The sequence below is a fragment of the Melanerpes formicivorus genome, unplaced genomic scaffold, assembly GCF_026170545.1.
Source record: "Melanerpes formicivorus ecotype bairdi unplaced genomic scaffold, bMelFor1.0.p_v2 SCAF_33, whole genome shotgun sequence".
In the NCBI taxonomy this organism is placed as follows: Eukaryota; Metazoa; Chordata; class Aves; order Piciformes; family Picidae; genus Melanerpes; species Melanerpes formicivorus.
In genome coordinates, this window is record NW_027142385.1 from 8,238,088 (window position 1) to 8,252,624 (window position 14,537).

Here is a 14,537-nt window from a genome sequence, read left to right on the forward strand (position 1 = left end):
TGGAGGAGGAGGCGGGGGGGTGGGAAAAAAAGCCTTTTTCAGGAGCAGAATTACAAGTGTCTGCTCTTGATAAACAAGTTCTTCCTTAAAACAAGCAGCACCACCTGCTTCCTTCCAGCAAGTCAGAAGGGAAAAAAGCAGCTCTTGGGTGACCTCTGCATTTCCCAACACAAACCCCCACCCAGGGGTCAGTCAGATAAAGATCAGACCGAGACAGTCCAGCCCTATCTCCAGCATCTATTTAAGGGTTTATATTAACAGACTTTGGAAAGCAGCTCGCTTAATCTGCAACCAATCCTCTGGCTGGAGCTTCAGAGGAGCTCAGCTGAGCACACAGACACATGGTGTAGCTTCAAGGAGGTTTATTTTCAGTCCTGAAAGCAGACTGCTGCTGCTCCTGCTCAGACTTTTTCCCCCTCCCTCTCTCTCTCTCTCTCCATTATAGTTTTGGTTTTCATGCAAACAGTAGTGAGAATGGTTTTGGTTTTATTGTGCAGCCTTTGGCAGGAGCCACCAGTGGAGCTACTCAGCTGTATCTCCTTGAACAACTTATTAAACCATGATTAAAATCATGAAACAATCATCATTAAAAACAACAACAAAAAAACCCAAAGTTAAAAGCTGTCAAGAAGATTAAAGAAAAAGAGCAGGGAAAGGGCAAAGAGCAAACATCTGGATTCCAGAAAGGGTGTGTGGAGCAGGAATCACCACAGTAAGAGTAAGGAGAGCACAGCTCTGGCTGCAGCTGGGTCCCAGCTCACACTCCATGCTTGGGGCCGTGCTCCTGGGGCAGAGTTGAGGGCTTCTCCACCAGGGAAACCTCAACAGCCCCAGGGGACCACTCTGAAACCCTCCAGGGGGGCTGCAGAACTCAGAGGGGCAGAGCAGCTGTGTGAGGACAGATCCTCTGCAAACTGCTCTGGCAGGGCTCAGGTGAGTCAGAGAACTGTCAGGGTTGGAAGGGACCTCGTTGGATCCAGGTAGAGGTTTGTCAGGAAGGGGCACCCTAAGGTGGCTTTAACCACCCAAGGGGGTTTTAACCTTCCTCACTTGCAGAGGATGTTGCTGGACCCAGCAAGGTCTGGCTGCAGGATGCCCCCAGGGAGCAGGCAGAGCTGTCCCTGCAGGCAGCCACATTCACCTCCACACGCAGGTCCTGCAGGCAGAGCTCTCTCCATGCACCACAGCCCATGTTCACCTAGCACCCAACGAGAGCTGGGAGCCCAGCTGGTGTTTTGGTGGGGTCAGGAGGGGAAGAGTCAGGAAGTGCAGGGCAGAGCAGAGAAGGCACTTGTTTGGCTGCACCCAGGGAGCTGCTGTCAGGGGCTTGGCCATAGGACCACTCAGTGGCTGGCAGCAAGGCCCTTGAGGAAGCTGTTGTGACAGGCACAGGGAGGAAAGTAGCTCCTGGCCTGGGAAGTGGAGGAGAGGCAGAGGAGAGAGCAGGCTCACAGCATCACTGCTTTGGGTCTCATTGCAATCAGTGCTACAGCTTCTGTCTAACAGATGAAGTCAGCTAAGGATGCAGCAGAAAGACACAAGCTGGGGGGGCTCCAGCTTCCCTTGGTGTTCCTCTAAGGCAGGTTAGTTGAGACCTGGGACAGTCCACAGTGAAGAGTACCAAAGCACAGGAAACCTCCCTCGCAGGCCAGCAAAGCAAACTGTGCCAGGGGCTCAGCCTGGCTTGCTCAGGGCAGGCTGGAGATGTCTCTCTCTGGAGGTGGCCCAGAAGGTTTTGGGTTGCTTTCATTGGCTTTGCCTTCAAACATCATCACCCTGCAACACACAGCAGAGAACACCAGTGAAAAACCCCACCCCAAAGCAGGAGCATCTTTGCCCATCACTGCTAAATCTCCCCTGCCTAATCGCTGGAGGAGCTTACCTGCTGCAGAATAGCATCTGCCTCCCGTGCAAAGGCCATCCCATAATTAGCAGAGGAAGGAAAGCCATCAGAGGGCAGTGCTGCCAGGTTGGCAGGCAGCTCTGCTTTCCCAGCAGCTTACAGGAGCAGGTTCCCAAAGCCTCTCTGAGCCCAGAGTGTCAGAGTCACAGAACTGCCAGGGCTGGAAGGGACCCCAAGGCTCAGCCAGCCCCAACCCCCTGCCATGGGCAGGGACACCTCACACCACAGCAGGTTGCTCACAGCCACCTCCAGCCTGGCTGCAAACACCTCCAGGCAGGAGGCTTCCACCACCTCCCTGGGCAGCCTGTGCCAGGCTCTCACCACCCTCATGGGCAACAACTTCTTCCTCACATCCAATCTCAATCTCCCCACTTCAAGTTTTGCTCCAACCCCCCCAGTCCTTTCACTCCCTGCCCCCCTGCAGCACTGCTTTGACTTGGACAAGGTCCTTCCAAACCCCCTGGGCACAAGCTGCAGGCCAAGCAAACAGTGCCTGGCTCACCCTGTGCACAGCATTCCAAAGCCAACACCACACAAGCAACAGCAGCTAGAGCCAGGGGAGAGGGCAGGGATGGGGAGCAAGGCACTGGCTAGAAGAATCCCAAGCATGCTGCAGCCACCAGCAGGTTCCTCCTCCCTGAGGGCTGCAGCCAGGCAGGGAACAGCAGCTGCCACGCCAGGGCAAAGGGCTGCACTGCTCTGGGCATGAGGTTTGTGTTTCTGCTCCTGCTCTGAGGAGGCCAACAGACAATGGGGTGTCTGTTAGCAGAAGGGAGCCTTCTGTGGAAGCTGCTGCAGCTGGGAGGGAAGTTGGAAGAGAGGGGACAGGCTGCAGGCTCAGCCTGCTGCCATGGAGGAAGAAAGAAGCAGCAGGGGGGCAGAAGCCTGGGAGTGCTTGGAAGAGGAACATCCCAACCCAGACACATCAGCAGCAAGCATGCACTGCTCCACAGGGACCATGTGAGAGCAAGATCCTTCCCTCCCAGCCTGCCTGGAGAGCTGGCTGGGATTCTAAAGCTGCCCTCAGAAGAGGACAAGGAGGATGGAGAGGAGCAGCTCCTATTCATGGTGGTTCCAGACACAAGAGCAGGGCCAGCTCTGTGGCTGTGAAAGGAAAAGCCAAGCTTCAATGGGGTGCAGATGGAGCCAAGCAAGTGTTGGGAAGCTGTTTGTTAGAGCAGGACTCTCAGAGCCCTGGTGAGAGGGCAGAGGGGGCCATGGGAGGCTGGTGCTGGCAGCCTGCACTGCACAAAACCTCTCCAGGCACCAGCCAGCTGTTTGCAGCACGAGTCCTCTCCCCAGCTACTGCCTGGCTCTCCAAGGCCAGGCAGGGAGGGAGCATCCTGTGGGAAACAGGAGCCAGCACTGCTGGTGTTGGCAGGACCAGCACTCACCACTCCAGCCCTGCCACCATTCCCAGGGGAAGGCTGTGTCCCCAGAGCCAGCAGGAGCCATGGGGGAGGGAGGGGAAGGAGTGCCCCAGTGCTGGGTGGCATCATGTTGGAGGAAGCCTTGTGCCAACACAGCAGGCACTGACCACTGCTCAGCCCAGGCATGGGCTTCTACACCCCCATGCCTCGCTGCAAACCCTTCACAAGGGTCCCCATCTCCCCTCCAGAAGCACCAAAGACACAGAGAGCTCCAGCTGCAGCAGGCAGAGCATCTGCTGCTCCCTGGGCACTCACAGCTTGAGCACTGCAGAGCGTTTCCCCAGCATGACGTTGACGAAGTCCTGGTACGAGATGGTCTCACTGACCCCTCCAGTCACCTCTGAGATCATCTTCTTCAGCTCCAGGTGGGTCTTTGGAGCTCCCATCTTCTCCATCATCCTTTTGACTGACATCAGGTCTGCAAGAGCAAGGCAGTCAGTGCTGTTGAGAGGTGAGCCTGGGGACAGAGGTGTGAGTTCCCCACCTCAGACCATTTCACCTGGGGACTCTGGGGCTGGTGGCATTAAGCTGCTGCTGAAAGCCAAGAGAAGCCTTCCAGTCCAGCCCAGCCCAGTGAGGCACTGCCCAGCACAGAGCACCACTGCCCCTGTGTGCAGCTCAGGACAAAAGCCTTCCCCACAGACACACACATGAGGGGCAACTCTCCAAGAGCTCCAGAGACACGTGGGGACACTCTTCACCAGCCCAGAGCACAGTGCCAAGAACCACAGAGCTGGGGAGGAGGGAAGCCAGGCCAGGGTTAAAGCTGCAGGCAAAGAGGCTGTGGGGAGGGGTGCCCCTGCCCATCACCCCAGGCCATTTCCTCCCATTGCTGTCACCTGCTGTGGCCCCTTCCCTCCAGGAAACATCAGAGCAGCCCTGGGCCAGGCCTCCTCCAGCTCCCCGCAGCTTTACTTCATCTCCAGGGCTGGTGGAGGAGGGGAGTGAGGCAGCAGCCTCCTGGCAGGGCACAGCAGAGTGTGGTTGCACTCCAGTGTCAGCTCCAGGAGGCTGGGGTTTATGTAACTGGGGCTTTCTGGGCCCAGACCAGCTGAGCCAGACTCACATCCAAGTCCTCTGCTTCCCTCCACCCCTCTCCCAGCAAAGCAAAGAGCTTCTCTGCTCTTGGAGTGCTCCTGGTTTTAGACAGCTGCTGCCTCCAGCCAGGACTGTCCAAGCCCTCTGGAAATGCTGGGGATTGAGAAGCTGACCTCAGGGGAGACAAAAGAGTTAAAAGGTGTAAAAAAGGGAAAGAAAAGGCATTTAGAGCAGAAAGAAGAGAAGGAGCTAAGCAGTGAGTCAGGAGGAAGACAGGACTGAGGAGAGCTTAGATCTGGAAGGAGGTGAGAAGAGCCTGAGGAAGCTGAGAGGCAGGGGCTGGTGAGCCCAGGAAGATGCAAGGAAGGCTGGGGACAGGAAAGGGGAAGCAGCAGACAGCACCTCAGCAGCCTGCTGCTCATCCAGCCCAGCACCAGCACCCCTGGGGCACTCACCAATCTCTCCTTGGTTGTTCAGGTCAAACTCCATGTACTTCTCTGCAAGAGACACACAGGCAGGTTAGGAGGACCCCAGAGCAGGGCTGCCAGCTCAGGGCAGTGAGATTAAGGCTGTGGGGCTCAGATTGATAACACTGCTGAGAGCAAACAGTTCAGAGAGGGAGAACATCTCAAGCCCCCGACTGCAGCAGCCTCATCTCCACTCCAGGGCTCTGGAGTTAAGTGCTCTTTAATTGTGGCTGCTTTTCATTTAAGCTGAAGGAAAACACTGGCATGAGAACAAGGTATCAGCTAGCCAGGGAGAGCCTTAAAAGGCTTCCAGCCAGAAAAACAAAGCTCTGGAACAGGCTCCCAGAAGGAGTAGCAAGGAAAACAAAACCCCTGAGCACTTCCAAGATGAAGCTTGATGGGATTAGGAGGGTGATTAGGTGAAGCAGCTGCCTGCAATGGCAAGGGACAGGCTCTGCAGTCCTCCCAGCGCTGTGCTGTGCTCCCAGAGCAGCACCTGCCAGCAGCTAAGCTCAAGGACCACATCAAGAGGGCAAAGCCAAGAACATGCCCAGGAGCAGTCCCACCGGAGCAAGCCGTTTGCCCTTCCAGCCTGCTGCCAGACGCTGCTGAACTGGGCAGCTCCAGCACCTGCAGGGCAAGGCAGAGCCTGCTCCAGGCCTGGCTGGCTGTGCAGCACCAAACCTGGTCCCTTCCACCCTGATTTCAGCTGGAGAAATGAGGGTTTCAGCCCTGTGCTGCTCATGCCCCTGGGAGTGGCACACCTGTGTGGTTCCTACCCCCTCCCCTGCTGGCTGTTCCTCATTTAGACTTTAAGCTCTTCAGGCAAGGATTTGTCTGACAGGCAGCACAGCTCCTAGCACTGCAGGGGCCTCCCATCAGCTCAGCTCTAATAAATGAGATGAGCAAGATGCCTGCTGCCACCACCCAGCCCCCCCTCCCCCCCGGAGCTGGAGAAGCCTCCACTCCCCAGCACTCCCTAGAGCAGCCTTGGGGGACTCAAGCAAGAGCTCCAGGCTGCTCCTTTCCCCCGGAGGCAAAAGGCCTTTTCCCTTTGCTCCAGGGACACCAGCAAGCAGGTGAGCATGAACAGAGAAGTGGCAGCTCAGCTGAGGAGCCAAAGGGGACATTTCCCACATCAGAGCCTCCCCAGGACTGCTGTTTCTGAAGGGCTAAGTGGAGCGATGGCAGGAGGCAGAGCAGTGGCTTGGCACGTCCTCACCGAGGTCCCAGCTGGTGGATTACTGCCGTCATGAGCTGCCCAGGACAGCCCTGGGGGGATTCCATGCACAACCCAAACCTGCTCATGCTTCAGGCAGGGATAAATGCCTCCCTTCAAGCATTAAGCAGCCAGCTCCGGATGAAATTGGAGCTGTCACACATGTGCTCTGGGGCCAAAGCCATGCTTGGGGCAGACTGGCTCTCCCCTCACACTCTGCCCCCCCCCACCATGATGACCTTGCTCAAAGGAGCTGCCACCTGCCTGGGCAGGGGTCAGGCAGCCCAGCATGTGCCCAGGGGCACAGCCCTGCCCGTGCCCAGCATGTTTGCTTTGCTTCTCGGCTGACACGGAGCCAAAAAGCACTGAGCAGAGAGGCAGCCTCGCAGCCCCCTGCTCCACGCAGCCCCCTGCTCCACGCAGCCCCCTGCTCCACGCCTCGCAGCCCCCTGCTCCACGCAGCCCCCTGCTCCACGCAGCCCCCTGCTCCACGCAGCCCCCTGCTCCACACCTTGCCTCGCAGCCCCCTGCTCCACGCAGCCCCCTGCTCCACGCCTTGCCTCGCAGCTCCCCTGCTCCACGCCGCCCCCTGCTCCACGCCTCGCAGCCCCCCTGCTCCACGCCTTGCCTCGCAGCTCCCCTGCTCCACGCCGCCCCCTGCTCCACACCTCGCAGCCCCCTGCTCCACGCCGCCCCCTGCTCCACACCGCCCCCTGCTCCACACCGCCCCCTGCTCCACGCCTCGCAGCCCCCCTGCTCCACGCCTTGCCTCGCAGCTCCCCTGCTCCACGCCGCCCCCTGCTCCACACCTCGCAGCCCCCTGCTCCACGCCGCCCCCTGCTCCACACCGCCCCCTGCTCCACACCTCGCAGCCCCCTGCTCCACGCAGCCCCCTGCTCCACACCTCGCAGCCCCCTGCTCCACGCAGCCCCCTGCTCCACACCTCGCAGCCCCCTGCTCCACGCAGCCCCCTGCTCCACACCTCGCAGCCCCCTGCTCCACGCAGCCCCCTGCTCCACGCAGCCCCCTGCTCCACACCACGCAGCCCCCTGCTCCACGCAGCCCCCCTGCTCCACACCTCGCAGCCCCCTGCTCCACACCTTGCCTCACAGCCCCCTGCTCCACGCAGCCCCCTGCTCCACACCTCGCAGCCCCCTGCTCCACGCAGCCCCCCTGCTCCACACCTCGCAGCCCCCTGCTCCACACCTTGCCTCACAGCCCCCTGCTCCACGCCGCCCCCTGCTCCACACCTCGCAGCCCCCTGCTCCACGCAGCCCCCCGCTCCACGCAGCCCCCCTGCTCCACGCAGCCCCCTGCTCCACGCCTCGCAGCCCCCTGCTCCACGCAGCCCCCCTGCTCCACACCTCGCAGCCCCCTGCTCCACACCTTGCCTCACAGCCCCCTGCTCCACGCAGCCCCCTGCTCCACACCTCGCAGCCCCCTGCTCCACGCAGCCCCCCGCTCCACGCAGCCCCCCTGCTCCACGCAGCCCCCCTGCTCCACGCCTCGCAGCCCCCTGCTCCACGCCTCGCAGCCCCCTGCTCCACGCAGCCCCCTGCTCCACACCTTGCCTCGCAGCCCCCTGCTCCACGCAGCCCCCTGCTCCACACCTTGCAGCCCCCTGCTCCACGCCTCGCAGCCCCCTGCTCCACGCCTCGCCTCGCAGCCCCCCTGCTCCACGCAGCCCCCTGCTCCACGCCTCGCCTCGCCCCCCCCTGCTGTCCCTCCTGTCCCTCCCGTCCCAGCTGCAGGGGTTGGGTAAGGCAAAGCCACGCCTGGGCCCTCCCCTCGCAAATGCATTCACACAAACACCGCAGAGGGGCTCCCCGGGCTGGGGAGGAGGGCAGAGAAGAAAATGCTTCCTCCCCCCCTCCCTCCCATCATCATCGCACAATGAGCTGATTGTTGGAGGAGGCGTCGCAGCGCAGGGCAGGCTCGGGAGGCAAACTCACGAGGCAGCAGCAGGAGATGCCAGGGGCTCTCGTTTCAGGGAATTCTGTGCCTGTGACCTCCAGTTGCAATGTTTGAAGAGCCCCGATTGTGATGGGGAAAAACAATTTGGAGCTGCAGCCAAAAGCCAAAGCTGTACCAAAGGCAGCAGAAGAAAAGCCCAGGGAGCACAGGAGCTCCTCTGTGCCCAGCAGGGGCAGGGATCACAGAACCCCAGAGCCAGCTTTACCCACGCTGGACTGCAGAGCCAGGATTCAAAGGGACAGAGCTGGCAACGCCTGCAGGGGAAGCAAGGTCAGGTTTGACTTGGTTAGAGCCAGGCTGGGGCCAGACCTTGAGGGCATTGTGGCACAGAAGCCTTTCAACTGCCTTCAGCCATTGCTTGGCAAGAAAGTGACTGCAGCCAGAGCAGCCCTGCCAAGTCTTCTCCTGTAACCACTCTGGGGACAAGCCCCACAGCTTCTGAGCTGTTTCTCTATCCCCATCCCAGCAAATGACCCAAACCTGAGCCCCAGATCTGAGTTAGGCTTTGGCCAGGGCTAGAGACAGAGCTCTGCTGCTGCCTCCAGTGCTGAGGGCTTTGGGAAGGACCACATCAGCCTGAAGAAACCTTTGGGGACAGAAAGTCCCCAGATCCTTCAGGAAGCAGCTGAGACCTCTGCTGTGTGGGAAGTCATCCTCCTACTCACTGGAAAAAAAAGAGCCCAGCTCCTGCACCATCCATTACACAGCTGCTTGTCTAAGCAGCTAGGCAGAAACCATCCTCCTCTGCTGCTCCCCAGGGCTTTTGCCCATGCAGCAAGTTTTGCAGCCTCCAGGCAGGATGTCTGCAGGGTCCCTGCCTTGCAAGCACAAAGGCTGGGGTGGGAAGACCACCTCTCCAGGAGGAAGCATCCATCCCAGCTCAGCCACTTGGATTTGGCAGAGGAGCTCAGGCTGGTGAGATCCAAGTGCTGAGGAAAGGATCAGTTCAAAGCAAACAGTCAGGCTGAAAGGACAGGGAAAGCCTCCAGTCCTCACCTTTGAACACTGCCAGCTTCTCCTCCAGATCTTCTTCATCACTGAACTTGGGGTCACAGAGAAATTCCTAAAGCAAAAAGAGGGGGAAAAAAGCCCAACAACTAAAAAGAGTATCTTCAAGGTTAGAGATATAAAGGAAAGCATCCTCCAGGGCACATTCCCAGGCAGCATGGCCCAGAAGACCACATCTGAACGGGGCCAGGAGGCTTGGAAATGGTTTGAATCCCTCCACACCTTGTCATTAACAATCCAGTACGAGGGCAATGCCTCTGGTGTCTCAAGCCTCCCACCAACAGCTTGAGGGAAGCTTGGACCCCATATGATTTGGCATAACTGCACAAGCCCTCTCTTCTTGCTTTCCCCCTTCCCTCCCCCAGGTTTCAGCTCCTCAGATCTCCACTTCAGCATCTGCAGCACATGGTTCAAGCACCTACTCCCAGCAAGGGCTCTTAGTCCTTGCAGCAAAGCAACTTTGATCTCAGACTTCCAACCCCTGGATAAACTCAAGAGGCCTGGCAAACAGAGCAGGAGAAGGCTGCAGAACGTCATGCAGCCAGGAGAGGACAAGGGTGTGGGGGTAAGGAGCAGGCTCCCACTCTCTCAGCCCAGCCATCCATTCTTCCCCCTAGCTGGCTCAGGCTGGAGAGGAAATCCTGGGTCACTTCTAACCACTTGTCCCTAGCCTCACCTCTAAACCCTTCAGGTCCCCGAGAGAACAGAGCAGAGCCTGCAGAGCCAGCTCCACCACTTTGCCCTGCCAGCAGCACCCCCTCCAGCTGGGAGCAGCAGGGTCCTGCTCCTGTCCCTACCCTCCCACACTGCCCAGCCCCGGCGAGCCCAGCGCAGCTTAATGACTCGATCTGTGTTCAGCAACAACTCCACATTCCTCAGGGCAGAAATCATTAACATCTGCACTGCTGATGCAGGGCCTGGCCAGCAGAACCCCCCCAGGGCTTAGAGAGAGAGGCCTGAGCTGTTCCCTGCTCTGGGCACGTTCCTCACCGCTGATGCCTCCACGCTCATGGGGCAGACAGGAGTGGGACACCGAGGGACCAAGATCTATCTCCGGGGTCACCAGAAGGCTGGGGCAGCTTCACTTGTGAGTAGTGAGGCCACCCCCCAGAGCAGCCCCATCTGCAGGCACCAGGACTGCAGGGGGTCCACACTGCCACCATTAACCCAGATGCCCTCCAGAAGGAAAGCAGCAGCACTCCCCAGGTGTGATGAGCTGTGCCAGGCTGGCTCCTGGGCCAGCTCCAGAGCACTGCAGCTCCAAACTAACTCCTGGTTCCTGCTGCCACAGCTGGCCCTGAGCCTTGCAAGTTTGGTCACTGAGCCTGCAGCCCACACTCCAGGTCCCTGCAGCCCCCACTCCTGGAGCTGCCCCCTCCTCCCTTGCTGGGACAGTGGAACCTGGACCTGCTCCAGGGAGTCCAACTGCCTCAAACTGCAATTAACCTGCCAGTTAATTGCTGCTTTTACCTGCAGCTAAGCTTGGGTTTTGCAGGAAGCCCTGCAGGACAGAGGTGGCTGTCATCCCCTCCCCTCTCACAAACTCCAGCAGGGAGACCAGACACCATACCCACCCAACCAGCATGGCACAGACTTCCCTTATCACCATGGACACCAGGCCAAGTGGGGAGCTGTGGTGAAAAGCAGTGCTCCCAGTTCCTTCTTTCGCTCTCCTCTGCCAGCTCCATTTCATTTCTCTCAGGGATTTCTACCCAGGGGTATCATTTGCCAGCCCAACACAAAGAGCCCAATTCAGCTTGGAGAGCCAGAGAGCAGAGTGCTGTTACCTACTGCCCCTCAAGAGCCTCTCTAGAAGGAACTTGCCAAGCATCACTGAGAACCAAAGCAGGGCCAGAGCAGCTCCTGGCCACCGGCTCACAGCCTCACTCCTGCCCCCCAGAAGCAGCAGGCAGCTTGTAGCTCCCAGCAGGGCAGGGGGGGTGAGGGCACAGCACTGTTTCTCCTGAAACAAGAAGCAGCACAGACAGAGAGGGAAGATTCAGACTAGATAAAGTCTCTTTCACACAGAGGGTGGCGAGAGGCTGGCCCAGGTTGCCCAGAGAGGTGGCAGATGTCCCATGTCTGGAACCATCCCAGGGCTGGATGGAGCTCTGAGCAACTGGCTCTAGTTGAAATTGTCCCTGCTGACAACTTCCCAACTGCTTGGGAAGGCCAAAGGGAATGCCACATCCAGGCAGGACAGCCGAGGGACCCCAGGGTCCAGCAGCCCCTGGCAGCTGGGTGACACTGCACACACCTAGGACCCAGCCCCCTTGCATTTCAGCTGGAGAGGAACTGGACAGCCCTGCTCTAGACCAAAGGAAGCAAGAGGGGAGCACAGTTCAAAGGCATTGCCCCCTCCACATTGTCTCCAGGCAGGCTGGGGCTGCGATAAGGCAAACAATAGCCCTGGAATTCAGTCCCCAGGGCCAGTGACTCAGCCTCAGCCCCAGCGCCTGAAGTTCCTCCTGCAGCGCCTGAAGTTCCTCCTCCAGCCCTTTGCTACAGCTTCCACTTTCAGGGCCATGTTCTATTTTTAAGAGCCACTTAAGAGGCCCCAGCCTCTCCCCCACCCCTGCCCCCAGCAGCCTTTCCTGGGCAGAGAGACCTCCCTAAGCCAATCAACCCATCCACGCCAGCCCCAGCTACCTGTCAGCCTGAGCCAGGTCCTTCCTGCCTTCCCCAGCAGGCTGCTCCAACCAGCAGGTCAGGCTCCCATGGGGCTGTTTCAGTGCCAACCCTGCCTGCTGGGGCTGGGAAGGGGCTGAGGGATGCTTCTGCTTGCCCTGGATGGGAGAATCACAGAATGCCAGGTCGGGAGGGACCCCAAGGATGCTCTGGTCCAACCTTTCTAGGTGCTGGTGGAGTTGCAACGAGGTGGCCTGTCAGGCTGAGCCCTCAGACTGCCCAGGGTAGGGGAATCCACTGCTTGCCCTGGGAGATGATTCCAGGCATGATGAACTATTCCAGTGTCAGGAGCAGGCACCTGCTCTCCCACAAGCCAAACTGCTTCCTGCAGCCCAGAGTATTAGAGGGTAAAATTAGTCTGAAACTAATCTGTGCTGGATTAAATTTGCCACCTCGGTGCAGGAGGCTGAAGGATGTGATTGCCATGCCCCTGCAGGGAGGGGATGGCCAAGAGGGGATCCCAGAGGAGTGATCCAGGCTAGAAGAGAGAATTCAATCCTAGGACCCAGCTGTCCTCCAGCAGCATGTGTGCACTCAGGATGCTGTCTGCCAAAGAGCCTCATCCCTGGGAGAGCTCTTGGGTAGAACCCAGCCAGGAAAACAGGGCTGGGATGGAGCTAAGTGCTAGGATGAGACAATGAGATTAAGCCTGATAGGAATTTGGCCTGATTGGTTTTATTAGGAGCACTTTGCTGGTTCGCAGCCCTGAGGCATCTTTGGGGCTTGGGAAAGCCCCTCCCTGACTCCAGCCAGCCCAGGTTTGCATATCAGAGGGAGGTGTGAGCTGCTTCACCGCTGGTCTGCTCACAGCCAGCATCCCAACCGGCAGCACCACGCAGAGCCGGCAGGCTGAGCACAGCTCAGCAGCCTGAGGTTTGCTGCCCAGAGCCACAAGAGGAGCTCAGGATCCGTGGGTGGTCACTACCTGTGCTGTCTGCAGCTTCATTCCTAGCTGCTCCAACTTCCCTCTCCTAGCACTGAGCCAAGGCAGCGAGGCTCAGAACGTGCAGCCCCCACCTCCCTCAGAGGGAAGTTCTGTAGCTTGTTTCAGTTTTGTCACCCAGACAAAGGCTGCCCACAGGGATGGCTGTGAGGGGGAGAGAGAGGAGCCTGTATCCCGGGGGGGAGGAGGAAGAGCCCCCAGACACAATGGGTACATCACATTCTCCCTTCCTCCCCAACCCAATGGGCAGCACCACGGTGGCTATGGGGTGGCACTGGACCCACCTTGACACAGGGGGGGTGGGGGATGGGGTGGTGCCTACCTTGCAGCAGCAGCTTTCAAAGGCTCCTTTTTGTCACCTTAGGCCACACCACCTCTTGTCCTGCTCATCCTCCAGCCCCTCCTGGGTTCTAATGGCAAAATTCCCTCTCCAGTGACCTACAGAAAGCTCACCTCTGCTCTCACCCCTGCCAGGAAGAGCTCATGGGCACTCCTTATGGCCCAGCGTGAGGGCAAGCCCAGCCCACCAAGTCTTTGAGGCTCTCATGTGCTGCAGACCTTTGGTTTCTGCACCTGCAACTCCAAGGTGCCTCAGGCTCCCTCAGCCAAGTGACCACCAACCTCGCCCAGAAATCATCCTGGAAACCTCCTTGCTGATCCTTTCAAGGTTAAAACCTTCTCTGCACCCCCAGAAGTGCTCTTGGCTGGGAGGGATGCCAATGGAGCTGCCCCCCACAGCTCCTGCCAAGCAAGGGACAGGGCAAGCCCAGAGCTCCAGGAGAGGACCTTGCCTGACCCCAGCACGAAGGGCACGAAGCCCAATGTACTTTGCACTAATCCTGGAGCTGCCATTCCCCCTGCCCAAGGCTTGTGGCACATCCAACCCTTCACCCAGCACAACTGGGAAGCAGAGAGGCTGGAGCCAGCTCTGCCGAGCAGCAGAAACTCCTCACTCCGGGGAGGAGAAATCAAAGCACTGGATGCAGCTGAGGGGAGGTGGAAGCCCTCGGGGAGAACAATAGCTCCTACTCTTCCCGGAGCACGTTCCCCAAGGGGCTTGGGTGGCAGCTGGGGGCTGAGCACCCCCCAGCACACAGAGGGCCTCTCGGACCTGCCCAGGATGTGGGGTGCTGGGGAGACCACGAGTGGAAGGGAGGGGGAGCAAAGCCTGTTGTGGGAGGGATGGAGAGCAAATCCTACTGCAGTAGGGGCAGGGGCAAAACCCTCTCACCCCTGCAGAAGGCACAGGGGGGGACAAAACTCTCTCCTGCAGAGGACAAGGTGGCAAAACCACACCAGCTCTGAAGAGAAAACAGAAGTCAAAGCCACCTCAGCCTGCAGAGGGGATGAGGGGGCAAAAGTTCCGCCCTTGCCGAGGGAACAGGCGTCAAAACCCTTCCCGCAGAAGGGGCGAGGGGAGCAGAAAGGATGGAGGCAACCCCCCCGCAGAGCCCCCGGTGCGTATTCCATCCGGATTTCCCTCCGAGGGAAACGCAAGCAAAGGGAAGGGGGTGCAGGTCCACCTGCCCCTGCCTTCCCCCCCTCTCTCTCCGCAGCCCCCATCCCCAGCAGCCATCGGTGCAGCCCCTTCCACCCCCATCCTGTCCCCCCGGAGCCCTCCCCCCGGGGCTGCACCCGGCAAAGTCTCGACTCTTTCCCGGGGCGTGGAGGGGAAAACTGTCTCTAATCTCTGTCGCTGTCACTCTCCCGACCCCAGCCCCACCTTGTTGATCTCCTCCAGCCGCCCGTCCTGCGGGGCCCGCCGCAGCCCCCCGCCGCTCGGCCGGCGCGGAGCCGCCATCGCACCGAACCCCCTCCGGTGCCCGCCGCCGCCTTAAGTAGGGCCGGGCCGGGCTGAGCCCTCCGC

General features: G+C 59.5%; 1 protein-coding gene across 1 annotated transcript; it reads right to left on the reverse strand.

The window, feature by feature from the left end:
* Positions 1-345: 345 nt before the first annotated feature.
* Positions 346-14,509, reverse strand: AIF1L (allograft inflammatory factor 1 like). The gene is made up of 5 exons (XM_068155985.1): positions 14,394-14,509; positions 9,028-9,094; positions 4,827-4,868; positions 3,589-3,751; positions 346-1,776 (listed from the first exon to the last, which is right to left on the reverse strand). Exons 1-5 carry the CDS (start codon positions 14,469-14,471, stop codon positions 1,689-1,691), a joined length of 438 nt encoding a protein of 145 aa, XP_068012086.1. The 5' UTR covers positions 14,472-14,509; the 3' UTR covers positions 346-1,688.
* Positions 14,510-14,537: the final 28 nt, after the last annotated feature.